Consider the following 17,529-nt stretch of genomic DNA (forward strand, 5'->3'; position numbering starts at 1 on the left):
CAGGCGCGATCTCCCACTCCCAATCCCCCCAAAAGAGCGCTGCTGATAATTTGAGACTTCTAAGTGCCCAGGGCTCCAACCTAAAACAGGCATTAGACCTTTTGAATATGCTAATACCCCACTGCAAAATTTGGCAGAAACTGGCCGGAGCATCCGGGTATACTGTGGCCTAATCAGTGGCCCTTACAGGGACTGCTGCAGGCCGCCAAAGAACAGGTAAGTTTTGATGTTTTTATTTACCTTAATGTGGAGCTAGCAGCAGGAGTGATCCTCCTCGATCCACTGCAATATTGCAGGCCGCTGCCAGCCCACGTTCAGCCCCCCTCTCATTCGCCACCTCCTCCCACACTTACCTGTAGCCAGCTTGATGTCCGAGCAGGCATGGGAGGAATACTTAGGCAAGGGTTCAAATGCAAATGCAAAATAGTTCGGTGGGCAGTGAATGAGCAAAGAGTTGAGTGGGGAGCCAGTGGAGAAAGAAGTGTGAAGGAGGCTGAAAGGAGAAAGAGTTGGATAGAGGAAGAAAGAAAAAAAAACATTTGGCTGGGCCTTGGAGTTGGAAGAGTTAAGAGCTGGTAGAGTTAGGAGCAGAGTCAGGTGGCCAGTTTAATAGGAGAACCACAGGGAGGAGAAAGAGTAGAGCTTGGAGGAAAAGGAGCGTACAGGGCCTGGAGAAATGGTAGCTATGTGGGGGGATGTGAAAGTGAGGTCTGGAGGAAGAAAGATGAATAAATTGAAATGTTTGGAAAATTATTTAAGGTCTAGCCAGGAATTTCTGGACCAAGGTCTTCAAATACAGGCACACTGAATGAATGGAGAAATATGTATGTAAATTCAGTCAAAACCAAGCAAAATCAATTCTCTGTCTACTAAACTGGTTACCCCATAAGTCTGAGAATTCCCATGACCAGCCAACTTGTCAAATCCAGGGTAGTCCATGAATCCATGGAATTCCAGAGCTGGATGCTGCTTTGCAATTTCCTAACATTCTTGCAGACCTTGAATTAAATATTCATAGTGGAAACCAAAATAATTACATAGGCTAGATTATCACAGGATAGTCTGAATGTAACCAAAAGGTTGTAGGAGTTCATAATTGTCATTCTCATTTGTAGGAATACAATTTTCAGAATGTCTTTGGATTTGACAATTCTATCACTTTTAATCTTCTTATTAAATAGGTAGGAATGACAAAAATATAGGGACTTGTGGCAAAGTGATAGGACACATGATCAGTTCATGATCTTAATTTTGCCATTGAAGGGAGTGCAGAGCAAAAGTCAGGTACTCCCTGCAGCGAGGGAGGGGAAGTTACCATGATCCACTGTTATGCACCTGCTAACAAAAGATTATGGCCAGGAATTTCCTTGGAGTTGCTCCCGCTCTGTCACCGTAACTTTGCTGGAAGTGTTCTATGCTGGGATTTTTCTGCTGAATTTATGCCACTACGTTATAAAGTTAATGTAAAAATTCTAGTAAAACAAAGGCCTTTGTAGCTGGTTACACAGTAGTATTGGTGAAAGCTTGAAAGTAGTTTACTTGCCTATACTCTTGGCCAGAAAATGGTGCATGGCATGGAGAGATCAGAAAACCAAGAAAAAGGGTTCAGTTCTCTAATTTTATTCAGGAAATATAAAAAAGTAAGGCTGTCCACAGTATTTATGGGACAACCTGAAAACAGTTGTTAATAGTGACTAGTTAATCTTATTTAATAAATAATTTCAAAAAAAATCTTAAGTACCTCAATATAGACTTTAAAAACTATGCAATATCCATGGAAATAAGAATAAACAATACTTGGAAGTTAAAGAAAATATATGTCATGCTTGATAGAAAAAAATGAAAATGCACTCACAATTCTTCCAGGTCATTGTACATGATGAAAACATCTGCAGGCAGACTTTTGATTTTATTGCTCTTCAGCGATCTATTATGGAGAAAAGTACTTTTAATACTTAAAATGCAGTAGGTGTGGTGTAAATTTCTTTCCCTCAAATCTTTCACCATATTAGCCATTTAAATTTGTGTTAAGTTGATTCAAATAATGATATATTAACAATGGCACGTACAAGGAGTAATTGAGGCGACTATTACAGATGCATTTAAGAGGAAGCTAGATAAGCACGAGGGAGAAAGGAATAAAAGGATATGTTGATGGGGTTAGATGAATAAGGATGGGAGGAGGCTCGTGTGAAGCATAAACACTGGCATGGACCTGTTGGGCCGAATGGCCTGTTTCTGTGCTGTAAATTTTATGTAACCCGCATAAAGAATACATGTAGGAAATCTTTTAGATAGGGTGTTAATCCAAAAGGTTCAAGTAACCAAATAAGACCCATGTCAGAGAATCCATAGGGGTGTGATCCCAGCAGTTACTCTAGAATTGTACCTGCCACTTAACCTGTTGAGGGTTGCAGGGTCAGGAGGAGAGGCCTCCAGGATTGGGCCTTTGGTGGTGTGGGGGTGGCCAAGCTGGGACAGAGCAGAAATCTACCCCATACCCCATCTTCTGGCCAAATTGTGCAATTACACAGCATGACAAGTTTGTATAAACAAAACATCTGGGGCTCAATTTTACCACCTGCTATCGGCTGCGTTTCCCGCGGGGGGGGCTCCGAAAATCGGAGAATCCCGGCGCGGTAGCGGAGCCCGCCCCGAACCCACACACTTCCGGGTTCCCCGCTGATGCGCCGGCGTGCGCGCGCAGCCCCCGCTGGTGGGAATCCCGCAGGCAATTAAAGCCAGCGGGATGCCACTTGACAATATTTAGTTAGGTATTTCAGGTCATTAACTGACCTGATTAAGGGACTATGTGGGATTTTGGACCAAAATGGGACTGTTTCCCACACTGGGGGAAACACTCCCAGGCCGAATGGACGTGTTGCAGCTGTCAGCCTGTGGCAGCTGCAACGGTCCATTTGACAGGTCGGGGGTGGGGGGGGGGGGGGGGGGGAGACCCTCACCCATTGCAGGAGGCCACTCTGTCACTTGGGACAAAGTTTGGCCTCCGCCACCCTCCTCCTGACAATCAAAGTCACCAACCTGCACACTTACCCTGGGGTCCGGAGACATGTACCTACCTTGCGGACCCCCTCAGATGTACATCTTGCGGATGGGGGCCACCGTAGCTGCAGTCATGACCTCCTCGGAGGGCGAACAGCATCACCAGCCTCACCAGCCTCGCCATCCACGCCGTCCACCTCTGACACGTGGAGCTCCACAACAGAGTGCTGTGACACATCCACCTGTACAGCAGGAGGGAGGGCTACCGCAGAGAGAGATGCGTCGCAGAGGGCACTACCCTCGCCACAGGGTCCACAGACCGAGGCTCAGCTCCTGGACCTCTCTGAGCAGCAGTGCACACGGCGGCTCGGAGTCACTCGACATGTAGCCGTGGACATCTGCAGCCACTTTCATGCCGAGCTGCTCCTGGCTGGCCCGAGCACCATCTTCTTACCTGTCGCTGTCAAAGTAACCACTGCCCTCCACAACTTCTCCTCCGCATCCTTCCAGGGTGCAACCGGGGACATCGCTGATGCCTCTCAGTCGTCTGCGCAGAAGAGCCCTGCAAATACACCGACACCCACTCTGCAGTGACACAATGGGTGGCATCAGTGGTGGGTCCTCATGGTGATACCCAGGAGCGGGCATTCTTGCACAAACCAGACAGGATTCGCGGAGACATGGCAGTAGTGGTGCCAATATAATGTGTGATGTGAGTTGTTCTGAAATTCAATATAAGTAACACCCACGACAAACCCTCAAACACCCTTGTGCATCCCCTTCATGCTGACGACACGTTTGCCTTACGCTGCCTACTGCACATATGTGATGCATGCCCTGTGGCTGCAGCACAGGTTGTGGCAGGTTGAGTGAGGCTAGCCGTGAGAGAGATGCACGAGAGGGTGAGTATGGGATAGAGCCATGAGATTGTATGAGGATTGGGTTGCGTGGTAGTGGCGGGGTGAGTACTGGCGAGGTGAGTAGGTGCAGGTCAGATGAGGATGGGGTTTGAGTGGGTATGAGGGGTGATGTGACATAGTAGTGTTGGCAGTGCCAAAGGAGATGTGGGGTGGGGGCAGTGCTGTGGCAGACGGAGTGTAGGGGAAAGATTACGTGTACTCACTGTGGCTGACCTACTGAGGTCATTGGACCGCCTCCTGCACTGTGTGCAGGTGGGCGATATGTTGGTGGCGCAGGTGACCCCCTCTGCCACCTCGAGCCAGGCCTTCCTGGTGGCAGAGGCGGGCCGCTTCCTCCCGCCCGCCGGGTGGAAGATCTCGGTCCTCCCCCTCCTCCTCACCCCATGTATTGATACCTGGAGTGAGGCATCATTAAACTGGGAGCAGCCTTCCCCCTGGGCTGCTCCATGCAGTCATCTTTGCTGTTGGTTGCAGCATCTGTCAGTGGAGGACTGCCCCTTTAAATAGAGCGCCTCCAGCTGACAGATCTTACTTCGCATGTGCAGCCCGCCCGACGCGCAGAGCAGCAGCGCGGACCCCGGAGGAGCAGGTAAGTGAATCCAATTAGTGGTTTGCCTGCTACGATCGCGCGGGAAACCCACTAATTTCACCGGGCGCGTTACCCACGCGCCCAATAGCCCACCCGCCGAGAACCCGCAGCCCTGCTAACATCGGGCCCCTAATAACTGCAGACATAGGAATTTATATATAAAAAAGTTGATATAAAGTGTGCCAAAACATTACAACAGAAAGTCAAGTTATGCAGAAAGGAAGTGCATACAAATAGAAATTGCTGAGAATTGCAAAGCAAAAGCCCTAAGGAAATTCCCAACAAATTTCTTTTAGACAGACAAACACACACACTCACTCAGAAAAGCAAAACACCTAACACTGATCTCCGGGGACATCATCTCTCCAGTCCAAAAAACATCCATTACTACTACTCTCTTATCTTTTAGCCCATTTATTATTCAGGCAGCTACACTCTGTTACAATGTACCTTAATTTTAATTAACAAGCCTTTCTATGCAGCACTGCATCAAATGCCTGTTGAAAACTCATACACAACATCCACTGAATTAAAATTAGTCCCATTGCCCTGCTTTTTCCCCATAGCCATGCACCTTCTTCTGCTTTAAACATTTATCTGTTTTTCCCTTAAAATATGCAATGGTTCCTGCCTCAATCGCTCCCTACAGCAAAGCATTCAATGCTCTAATTACTGTGTAAAGAAATTTCTTCTAACCTGTCTTCTTATTCTGATAACTTTGAATTGATGACTCCTCACCAAAGGAAGTATTCTTTTTCTATTTACCCGAATAAGATACTTCATAATTTTAAAAAACCTCTTAAATCTCCTCTGCTCCAGTGGAAATGGTGTCAGTCATTTGGATCTTCCTCAGGAGTGCAATCCCAACAGTTATGCTGGGCTTATACTCACCGCTGAACTCTGCTGGTGACCCCACCGAAATTGGTGTCATAGAGCCACTTTAAAAATAAGAACTATTTTTTTGGGCCCTGTCTTTTGGTGTCCAGACCCTAATCCTGGTCTGGACCCTCAGGTGGGCCCCACTTTTGTGAGTTGTTGGGGAGGTATGCCTGGTATACCTGGTATACTTGAAGACACAAAAAAGACAATTTTGTACTTCTTAAAAATAATATTATTTAATTTTTCAAAATGTTACAGACCTTATTTTGGACATCAGGGCTCTAAATTGCTGTGAGGATTATCTCGATCTCCCACTATAACTTTAGTGGGACATCTCTGGAACCCCTGGAGAAATGGAATAAACCTCAATTTTCAGCCATTTCTCCAGAGGTTCTGCCAATCTCCTGAAGCCATGGCGGGAGATCAGGAGAACCCGCCATGGAAATTCAGGACCTAGAGATTTTACTTATTGGCAGCTGCAAGGATTTTGAATTTCTGTGAGCACTTTGATTGGTTGAGCTTCAGATTAGGTAGATTTCCTCAAGTTTGTGTAATTACAGGTGAGTTAGGATAGTGAGAGTGCTGCCTGTAAAATAAGTGTGATGACAGAGCTTTACAGGTAAGAGCTGCATGTTATTGTACTGCTAATATATTATGGATGGATATATTAGAATACAACTGTGTTTGGTTGGTTCAGACAGTCTCGTGAATTTTTTTAAAATGCCACAACTCATGGTATTCGTTATTCTATCGCATGAAATGGAGAAAATCACACACAAAATAAAGATTGCCACAAAAATATTCTTTACAAATCTTTTGAGCAGCAAAATTAAATTTACTCAGGGATTTAAAAAATATAATACAATTCCAGCAAAACTGTGGGCTTGCAATAGAAGCCTAAAGCAATGATCTGAAATTCCTCTCTCTGCAGCCATTAGCTCATTGATTTTAAATGGGTTAGCGTCCCTGCCACGATAGAGAAGGATTTCAAACTGATATGTTGTTAAGTATCTGTACCCATTCCCCCACCCCAGTGTAATTTCAAGGCCTGTGTTTTCTGGCTTGTTTTAGTTCCGTGATCTGCACTATTGATGTTTGGAAGAGTTCAGAAATTTTCTGCTCATCACATTTTTCAGCAAAAAGGACTACTATGGAGATAGCAGATGACCTAAACAAGATGCTTGCTGTGCACCATACTTCAGATTTATTACCATTCTTATTGGGAACTGGAATATATAATTATCCTCAGTGGACACACTGTCAGATGATTGTTGTGGTCCAAAAAAATACTGCTTTTTGATTATAAAAGAGGAGAATGTTACACTTCAACTTTAGATTAGTTTACTTAACTTAGTAAAAGACAGCTCAGAAAAAACTTCTGTAAAGAATTACTGCAATATTTGATAAATATATTATTTTCACATAGGTAAAACATGACAATCAACTTAAACCATATCTGAAATAAATTGACGGGTTCCTGGCTTCTCATTAAAATGGAGACATTTATTGTAAAATCTGTTGTGTAAATTGTCCATTTATGGAAGTTGTAGAATTCAGTGAATTCCACCTTTTCCCTGAGTCTGTAAAAATTGGCCATTGACCAAAATTCTAAGATGGAAGGTGCAGTTGAAAGGTCACCAAATGAATCAACAAAACGCAGTGGTATGCGGGAAAAAAACAAGGTTGAATTAAACAGCCACCACCCAGTGAATCACATCTCCAGACAAGGTGGAGCCATGTCTTTGTTTTAAAGCAAAACCGATCAACACCTAGGAAGTTGGATACAAAAGGAGCCCTGTATAGCAGGTGATCAACAATCAGCATTAATTTGAAGAACAATAGCCCATCGAGAGAGGCAACTGCAGCAAGACGAGGGGCCATCGAAACCCATCAAGGACTTTTAAGAGGCTTTGAAAGAACTTTTAAACGAGCATTGAAGTAACCTTGTTAGCATTAAAAACTACTGTAAGAGAGGGGTATAAAAGTGGAAGCCCGAAACCCCCTTTTTTCTCTTTTATCTCTCGGATTCCTCACTCATGCAACTCAGCCCTGACCTTTGGACTGATTCCTCCGCCACCCGAGCTCTCTCGAGAGAGAGAGAGAGAGGAGAGCGGCTTCCAGCGAAACCAACGAACCCTACATGAGAGAACAGGTCAGCCAGACCCGAAAGTGTGCAAGGATTGCGTAGGACCATTCTAATCGTCATTTTCTTCGCGTTGGCGGTACAATAAAACCAACCTTCCAATTCAAAAATCAAACACCGAGTTTGTGTGTTCTTTGTGCTATTCGGCTACGTGATCCATCACTGGGTGCGTTAGCATAAGTCCCGTTTTTCCTGGACCCCGATCTGTGAGGTATAGGTGTTCCTGGGCTAGACCGGGGACTCGATATCGGCACCGATCAATAGGGTGAGAACACCCCCAAAACACCCTACAAAGTCTTGATCTGTGAACCCTGAGTGGCGGTTATCTTTCAGTGCAGATTATCACTTGACAGTTGACCACCTTGCATAAAAGTTGCTGGTATGGCATATACTCTAAACCTATAATATAAGTTTACAACCAGTTTTGATCTCGTACTCAAATTGATGTCAAGGAATGAAAATCAGGCGGGTTCTACAACGAGCGGGCGATCCGCTCCGCTGGTGTCAAGGCGGTTAAAGTGAAAATTATCCCCCTTATCTATAACCAGTGTGGCAAGAAATGATAGAATTGTCTGGTACTTTTCAGCTACCTTCTCAGCTGAATTTATTCCCCGTCTTGCAGTCCACGTTAGTAAGCACTGAGGCAAGAAGTGCAAAGAATTGGATTCAGTTACTGAATTGATCAGAGTAATGTTACAAGGAATAAATGATGGATCGGAACCATGTTGCAGATAGCTTAAACAAACCGTCTCCTTTGTATGGAAGACAGCTTTTAAATTTTTTATCTCCACTTGTTGGATAAGCTGATGCTCAGATGATGATTTGAAATTCAGATTGCAAGTGATCGCCACAAGTTCAGGAAGTAACAGTACAGAACCTATCTTTAGCTCCATTGTATTACATGCCAGCTTTAATTTGACTTACGTGGTTATCTGTGACAGAACAACCTTAGTGACATACAAGTCCAACAGATTTTTATAATTAGATTTCAGCATCTGAAGTTAGAACCTATTGTATATTTGGGCTGGTGAATATTTCTTTCTCTTATAGTAACAATGCTTTCAGCCTACCTTTTCATCCTATTGCTATCCAATGGATTTTCACTACATCTTTATGTTCTTGATCAGTGCCTGTAATGACGTTTAGAAGAGATGGGACTTAATTTAGGGAAGGATACTAAATAGTGTGTTTTTTTTCAGATTAAAAGCTGGCATCCTGTATTGCGAACCTAGCTTTATGTATAACAATTTGTCTTTAGCTTTTATTTTTGACTATGAATTTAAACCTCTGTGGTATCCATTTTTCCCTTTGCAGCTAGGCCTGATCCATCTAGTGTAAAGCAGACTACTACACCACATAACACCAATATTCACACTGTGACTATATTGGTTACCAACACAGATACAGAGCTACCAGCACCTACTTACTTAATATGGAGGATGTAGCATCTCCAAAAGGTTCAATGTGTCTGGTAGAGGCTAATGAGAGGCCACAGGCATTATAGATCCAAGTCACAAATAGAAGGTCAGACATGTATGGCGGGAAGGTGGGACAGGGGTGAGGGGGCTGGCGGCTCAATGGACTTATGTTCAAAGCAAGTGTGTTTTAGCACAAAGATAGCCACAATGCCATAGCAACTATACATAGTGTTGGAGGAGAGGATAGAAAGATCCACTGAAGATACAGAATCCATAATATGCTGCATTAATGACTGTACTGAAGTCCTTCATAGACAAAATGTCAACCAACATGGTGGTTAAATAGAAATCCTTATGATCCCGAAACTAAGCAACACAGGGCATCACTTCAAAACATTTGATTGCAGCTATGTCTCCCATGGGCTCTACTGTTCAAACAACTTGAGTTTTGAAAAGGTAGCAGTCAATTATTTTCTTTGATCTTATAGCTGTAGTCATGTGTCCCATTGGTAGACGTGAGCAGAAGCTAACAAACTAAGCATGGAGACTTCAGCACCCGAGCATTAAAACTAAGGCCAAAAATCTGTCCATGAGGTTGAAAGTCTCTCCAAACCTCCTTTCCACCCATAACCTGTGCTATTCTGTTCTGAAGTGTTTTAATTAAAATATTATTTTAGTCATCCGTATATGATGCATTCTAGGTTGCACAGACCATAACACAGATTGGGGGTCATTTTAATTTTTGGCACTAGTGTAAAATGGCAATATTGGATTGGCCCGCATGTCATACACCTCCCGATTTTCCATTGTATTGAAATCAATTTGGTTCCATTTGAAGTTCCATTAGGCCCTACTTACCTGTACTGAATTTAAGTAGGCCCCTCTCAAAAGTTAATTTTACACATGAAATTTCTTTTTTTGAGAAAGCCTCTAAAAATTAACTTAATGAACATGACTTTGAGTACTTATTGCATTTAAAAAAAAAACTTTTATGGGCATTGGAAATTAGAATTAAGAGAAGTGCCGCTGATGGGAGCTGATTCTAGATCATCCTTTCATAGAATCCTATGATTTACTCCACCTCCCTCCCATCACTATCAATTTGCTTCTTGAATAAATCCAGAGTGTTTTTATTAACCTCCACTATCCTACCTGGAAGACCATTCCATGTATTGGTCACTCTTTACATAAAGAAATGCTTCGGATATCAGTCCTGATCTTGCTTTTACTAGTCTATTCCCATGTTCCCTTGTTCGAACATGAAATAATGCTTTTTTTAGTGCAATTAGTATATTGTATATCTCTATAATGACCCTCTCATTTGTCTTCTTAGTTATGTCTGTTAATTGTATCCAGGTGATTTATATCAATTAGTGTTAATTGTATTCAGGCGGTGGGTATCAATTGGGGCTCTCGTATCCATTTATAGGAGGGAGCTTACTTGGGGGAGGCACAATGTGTAAAGGGTAGCTCTGAGAATAAAGGCTTGGAAGCAACTGAAGACTAGACTGTAATATTCGCTCCATCACCATCTGGCTCACCACCTTTTTACAATGTATACTTTTGTTTGTATAATTTTTAGTTTTTTAAACCAAGCTCCTTTCTTGGACAAGAGGAAAAAGTAAATTATAAATATCATGGTAATAAAACTATGAGAGGGAATTTAGTAAAATGGAAATAAATTGGACAAAGACCTATAGTCAAATTATAAAATTTTAAACAGGACAGCCTTTTCTGTGATGTATCTTTTTACCCTTTGTTTAAGCCCTGATTTTAACTTGGAGTGGGAATCTGGCAGGTGCGGAACGAGGCAAATCCCCTGGCTTCATCAACGTGAGTCTTGAGATTTTAAACTCTCGGACCTCATCTGCATGCCCCTGGTCAATTGCCCGTCTGAAACTAACGGGAAGCAGTAGCTGGCTGGCGAGCAGGAGCGGAATGTTTGGCAGCAGAAAGCTGCCAGCCGGGACTGAAGGAACGCGAGTTGCGGGGAGAGGGCTTTGGGAGAGTGTCATGATGGGGAGAAGGGATGGGGGGAGCCTGGGGTAAGGGAGACTTAAACTTTTCTTGAGGGGCTCAAAGGAGCACTCCTGTTCTTCCTGGCCACACAAGTAAAAGAAAAACTTACCGTTTGGGCATCTTCTGGTCCCTCCTCAACTTCCAACTAGCTTCATCTGGTGGGAAAGCCAGAATGAAATCCCTGCTCAGGCCAACGGTTAAAATAGAAGTTGGGGCCTGATCTGCATATTTAAATTGTAAACAATTTTACAACACCAAGTTATAGTCCAACAATTTTGCTTTAAAATCCACAAGCTTTGAGGCTTCCTCCTTCCTCAGGTGAATGTGGAAATTCACCTGAGGAAGGAGGAAGCTTGTGGATTTTAAAATAAAATTGTTGCACTATAACTTGGTGTTGTAAAATTGTTTACAATTGTCAACCCCAGTCCATCACCGGCATCTCCACATCACGCATATTTAAAGAAAGACTCCGCCAGTTTCAGGCGAGTGTCCTTTAACCTTTTGAGAGGGGCCTACTTAAATTCAGCACAGGTAAGTAGGGCCTAATGGAACTTCAAATGGAACCAAATTGATTTCAATACAATGGAAAATCGGGAGGTGTATGACATGCGGGCCAATCCGATATTGCCATTTTACACTATTGCCAAAAATTAAAATGACCCCCAATCTGTGTTATGGTCTGTGCAACCTAGAATGCATCATATATGGATGACTAAGATAATATTGTAATTAAAACACTTCAGAACAGAGTAGCACAGGTTATGGGTGGAAAGGAGGTTTAGAAAGACTTTCATAGAATCCTATGATTTACTCCACCTCTCTCCCATCACTCTATCGATTTGCTTCTTGAATAAATCCAGAGAGTTTTTATTAACCTCCACTATCCTACCTGGAAGACCATTCCCTGTATTGATCATTGATGTATAGGAAAGACTTGCTGCCTGCTCATTAGAAGGAGCGGCATATCAGTGGTTTTGTGCTGGGCAGCCAGGGTTAAAATCCCTCCTTTAATTTTTAATCTTTTTTCTTTCGTGCTCATTTACATTTAACATTATAGATTTTATTAAGTCTTCACTTTCATGAGAAAATTTGACAGTTTTCAATTTAGGGTCATTTCTTTCTCTTAAACCCATGAACCTTTGGTATAGAAGAGTAAGAGTTGACAGCAAGGGAGCACCTGTAGTGAGCACGAGGAAGAGAATCCATTATTATTAATTGGAACTCAACACCAGGGTGGCAGAAAACGCAAATATCCTTTACAGCTGTGTTTTCTTCTACACTGTAAGAAAACAATGAGTCACTTGACAAGATGTGTCCCCAGAACAAGAACATGGTAATGATTTGCTTGAAAATACATTACAATTTTGATATGCAGAGAATATTTATAATTCCCCCATTCACAACCAAAATAAAACTAAAACAGAGCTTAATGGGTTTGGACATCAGATGAATAATGATTACAGTAATACGCTAATAAAATAAATATGTTCCTTTGTTTTTATTTTATTCTGCAGTATTTATGATTAGGCATATTGGGCTGGATCTTGCTGAAAAAAATTAATGTGCAAATCGGCCAGCGAGTTCAGGTTATTAAAGGATAGACTGTGGGTTGCGAATTTCCAGAACTTGCTGGTCGGTTTATGCCTCTCTGCCGTTTGCTTCGCACAAATGGCATCTCGCCCTTAGTCTCCGTTATTTTTAAGAACTTGCTGGATTTTTACATTAATTGCCCATTAAGCTCGCCACAGAAAGTTAAGTCTGGTAACCAACAGCGTAAGCACCTCTTTAACAACGTGATAATTGCTAATGCAGTGCCAATCAACCTCTTTGGCCCAGAAATTGAACAGTTTAAATTGTGAAGTTTCATTCCTTCAGGTGGTAAATTGTTCTTGAGATTTTAAAAATGTCAAATTTAAAATGTTTTAATTTTTTTCTTACTTTTCTGTCTCTTTTTCCTCTCTCTTTTAATCCAATATTTCTTTCCCTCTCTTTATGTATCTGATTTGACTCTAATTCGCTCTCCTTCTTAGACATTCCTCTGTTTCTTTCTTAGTCCTAAAATCTATTGGTTAAGGAGATGCACTATTGGTCCCACCATTCACTGAGGTCCCAGATGCCCCGTTGCCCTGGTCACGCCATTATCAGCTCGCACTTCCAGCAAGTTATGGCGCAAAAAATTTATGAGCTGAAGGATGCAGAAAAAAGTCTAACTAACGGAGCATGCTGCAAAATGCCTCGCTCCAGCGAGATCCAGCATTGTTCACACAAAGGCTGTTTTTTTTTAAAATAGAGAAAATGGTAACTCCTATGAACAAGGGAAGCATCTCATGGTCAAGGTGAATCATTTCACTAAGCTAATTGTCTTTGATAACTTTGTGGGAATAAAAGTTATAGCGCACAAGATGCAAAAATGAAAAAAAATCAGTTTGAATATGGATGTAGGAGAAATAATAATAGTCAGTCTTGAAATGTAATATATTATGCTGTTTGAATGCTTGGGGGGAATATTTAAACCCCCACGACAGGCAGGAGTGGGTTCAGGAGGCGGGAGGTGGGATTTAATTGGCAAATTTGCGAAACCCGACCCCAGCCCACTGTGAAAGTGCCTGCTCCCATTTTAACTGCGGTGCGTTTGGAGGCATCTGAGTAACCCGCTCTGGAGAGGAAGATCTGAGATTATAATATGTAAATAAGGCTCCGTTCCTGATATTTTGGCAACCTTTTAAATTTAATGGCTCAGGGCCGGGTTTCCCAGGGCTCGGGAAAGCCAGCAGCTGAAGGGAGGCAGAAGCAGCCGGATCCAGCAGGTAAGTGCTTTTTATAACACTACTTGTTGGCCAGGAGGAGCAGTAGTGCTTCCCCCCCGACCCCTCAATCAAATCTTCTGCCACCATCGGCCGACGCCCCAACCCCACCCCCGCCCCCCACAACCACCAACCCCCCACAAAGTTTCCCAGTTTCCGGGGACATCCCCAACGTTTCCCAGCTGTCAATCTGGCCGGCTGCCAGGTGGGAAATGGAGTAAATGATAATGAGGTCCTGCCGAATCCTCTGCCATCCCAGCATTTCCAGCTTTCCCCCCCGCAAACACGTGCCCCCACTCCCTCCCCGCCTCCCCATAAATGTTGTGGCCCTTGTGTCTGTGGGAATGAGTGTAGAAGTGATATTATGAAAGTGTATTCTCTTTTTCTGAATTCTGTAAACTGGTATTAATGTTTGTTTTACATAAAAACTGTTGTATGCAGCCACTATTTTTATATTTTATAGATGGAAATCCCACATTTGAAGAGTTGTAAAGTACATGAAGGGTATTCTATTGACACTAAAAGACATACCTGCACAATGTAATTAAATATAATGGATTTACTTACAGCAAAGTCACATTTACTGAAACCTGTGGCACATAGCGTAGGTTCACATCTACACATTCCACTTCTGTTTCCTGGCAATCACATTTCTGTGGGTAGTGCTGAAGTACTGTAAAACAAGTACATGTCACATTTGATCATATGCTAAAGACTTCCCAATAGCTTTTGTACAGCTGCTAAAGTTTCTTCTCTGTATACTAATATTAGGGGGGCAGGAGGGATCTGTTCAAGATGGACGGGTTGCACCTCAACAGAGCTGGGACCAACGTCCTCACAGGGAGATTAACTAGTGCAGTTGGGGGGGGGTTTAAAACTAATTTGGCAGGGGGGTGGGCATTATGATGAAACATTAGAAAGGAGAAACAAGGTGCACAAAGGACTGGGAGGGACAAGTAGCACTAGAGTAAAGAATAGTTCAGAAATAGGAGGGATCAGACAGGGGGAAAATCTAAGGAGGCAGTCTAAGATGAGATTGGAGTGCATGGGGCAAATTTTAACTTCCAGCCAGGAAGGGAGCAGGGGAAGGTTTCCAGGTGCAAAATGTGGAAGGTAAGTGGGTGGATCGCGATTAATGAGGCCCATCAATGGCACTTCTGGGTTTCGCACCCGGCAGCCGGCCTAATTGGCAGGCTGTCTGCCTGTCGGCAGTGAAAGGAGCTGCACATTAGAGAGGGGGGTGGGAGGGGGAAGGGAAGGAGGCGTTAGCCACCATCGTGTATCGGGGGGGGGGAGGGGGCGTCAGCCACCATCGGAGGGGGGGGGGGGGGCGTGTTGGGCCTGGTTGAAGCACTCCTGCTCCTCTGGGTCCACAAGAAATGCAATAAAGGCACTCACCTCATGGAGCCAGCCCTTCCCGCCAGCTTTCACCTGACGTGATTTGGAGGCGATGGGAAACCTGAACAAGGTTAATTTCATTTTAATGTTTCAATGCACAAAATATTAAGTACCTCAAGTATCTCAATGAGGTACATTACCCTTTTATGTATTGGCCTGCTGGCTTTATGTGAGGGGAGGACTTCCCAGTGCCTGCTCTCCATTTGCAGACCAGACAAACCTGCCTGGGTTAAACCCAGAAGTGGGCACATTGAAGCCAGGATGCAGTCCCACTCTGAAAACTTACTGCCCACCCACCCCCACCCACCCGTTCTTGGGAGTTAAAATTTACCCCCATGTGTGTAAATGCAGGTAGCGTGCTAAATAAAGTTGGTGAGCTGCAGGCTAAAATCACCACATGGGATTATGATATCGTGGCAATAACAGAGACCTGGCTCAAAGAAGGGGAGGATTGGGGACTTAATTCTCCTGGCTACAAGATGTTCAGAAAAGATAGGGAAGGAAAGAAAGGATGGTGGCTGGCAGTATTGATCAAAGAAACTATTACAGCACTGGAAAGGAATGATGTAGTTGAGGGATCAAAGTCAGAATCGATTTGGTTAGAATTAAGGAAGGGAGGAGCTATTACACTACTGGGTGCATACTATAGGCCACCAAATAGTGGGAAGGAGAGAGAGGAAAAAATTTGCAGGCAAATTACAGAAAGGTACAAGAATATAGGGTAGTGATAGTGGGGGACTTCAATTATCCCAATATAGATGGGATAGTAACTGTGTAAAGGGCAAAGAGGGAGAGGAATTCCTGAAATGTATTCAAGAGAACTTTCTGGAACGGGTGCATTGGGGGAGGGTGGGCAGTGAAAATTCCAAGTTTTCAGAGCGTGACCACATCCTGGATCCAACTGGCCCACTTCTGGGTTTGTCTGCATGTGAAGATCAGACACCAGGAAGTCCCGCCCCCACTTAAAAGGGCATTGTACCTCATTGAGATACTTAATATTTTGTGTATTGGACAAATAAAACAAATTTAACATTACCTGTTCAGGTTTCCTATCGATTCCAAATATACGTGCTGTCCCTCAGCGGCATCATCCGCAAACACAACGTCAGATTCCACATGTAAGCTGACGACATCCAGCTCTACCTCACAACCACCTCCCTTGACCCCTCCACTGTCGCTCATTTGTCACACTGCTTGTTCGACATCCAGTAGTGGATGAGCAAAAATTTCCTCCAATTAAATATTGGGAAGACCGAAGCCATTGTTTTTGGTCCCCACTGCAAACTCCGTTCCCTAGTCATCGACTCCATCCCTCTCCCTGGCCACTGTCTGAGGCTGAACCAGACCGTTGGCGTCCTGTTTGACCGAGATGAGCTTCCAATCACATATTCGCTCCATCACCAAGACCGCCTACTTCCACCTCCGTAACATCGTCAGTCTCCGCCCCTACCTCAGCTCATCTGCTGCTGAAACCCTCATCCATGCCTTTGTTATCTCCAGACTGGACTATTCCAATGCTCTCCAGGTTGGCCTCCCATCTTTCACCCTACATAAATTTAAGCTCATTCCAAAACTCTGCTGCCCATAAACCTAACTCGCATCAAGTCCCGTTCACCCCTGTGCTCACTGACCTACATCGGCTCCCAGCCCAGGAACGCTTTGATTTTAAAACTCTCATCCTTGTTTTCAAATCCCTCCATGGCCTTGCCCGTCCCTATCTCTGTAATCTCCTCCAGCCCTACAACCCTCTGATATCTCTGAGATCCTCCAATTCTTGCCTCTTGCGCATCCCCGATTTTAATTGCTCCACCATTGGCGGCCGTGCCTTCAGCTGCCTAGGCCTAAGCTCTGGATTTCCCTCCCTAAACCTATCCGCCTCTCTATCTCTCTCTCCTCCTTTAAGACACTCCTTAAAACCTACCTCTTTGACCAAGCTTTTGGTCATCTGTCGTAATACCTCCTTACGTGGCTCGGTGTGAAATTTTATTTGATAACGCTCCAGTGAAGCGCCTTGGGATGTTTTACTACGTTAATGGTGCTACATAAATGCAAGTTGTTGCTGTTGTCATTGATTGTCAGGTGAAAGCAGGCAGGAAGGATCGGATCCATGAGGGGAGTGCCTTTGTTGCACTTCTTGTGGGCCCGGAGGAGCAGAAGTGCTTCAACCAGGCCCAACAAGCTCACCTGGCCGACAGAACCCCCGTGATCAGCCGCAAACCTCCCCCACTCCTGCTGGCGGACCACCCCCGAGCATCCAAATGGCAGACACCCCCACCGAAGGTGGACCCCCACCTTCCTCCAAATCTGCACTGGACTTCCAGTGACCTCCAGTCTTTTTGCTGGCCCCCCACCTCGA

General features: G+C 44.0%; 1 protein-coding gene across 1 annotated transcript in view; it reads right to left on the bottom strand.

Moving 5' to 3' along the window:
- The window catches only part of LOC137323169 (relaxin receptor 2-like), a 125,632-nt gene that overhangs the window by 81,108 nt on the left and 26,995 nt on the right, over positions 1 to 17,529 (bottom strand). Inside the window, exons 4-5 of the mRNA XM_067986678.1 lie at positions 14,343 to 14,448; positions 1,856 to 1,927 (exon numbers count right to left, since the gene is read on the bottom strand). Of these exons, the coding sequence (XP_067842779.1) occupies positions 1,856 to 1,927; positions 14,343 to 14,448 (178 nt within the window). The remainder of the gene's footprint in view (positions 1 to 1,855; positions 1,928 to 14,342; positions 14,449 to 17,529) is intronic.

The sequence above is a fragment of the Heptranchias perlo genome, chromosome 6, assembly GCF_035084215.1.
Source record: "Heptranchias perlo isolate sHepPer1 chromosome 6, sHepPer1.hap1, whole genome shotgun sequence".
NCBI lineage: Eukaryota > Metazoa > Chordata > Chondrichthyes > Hexanchiformes > Hexanchidae > Heptranchias > Heptranchias perlo.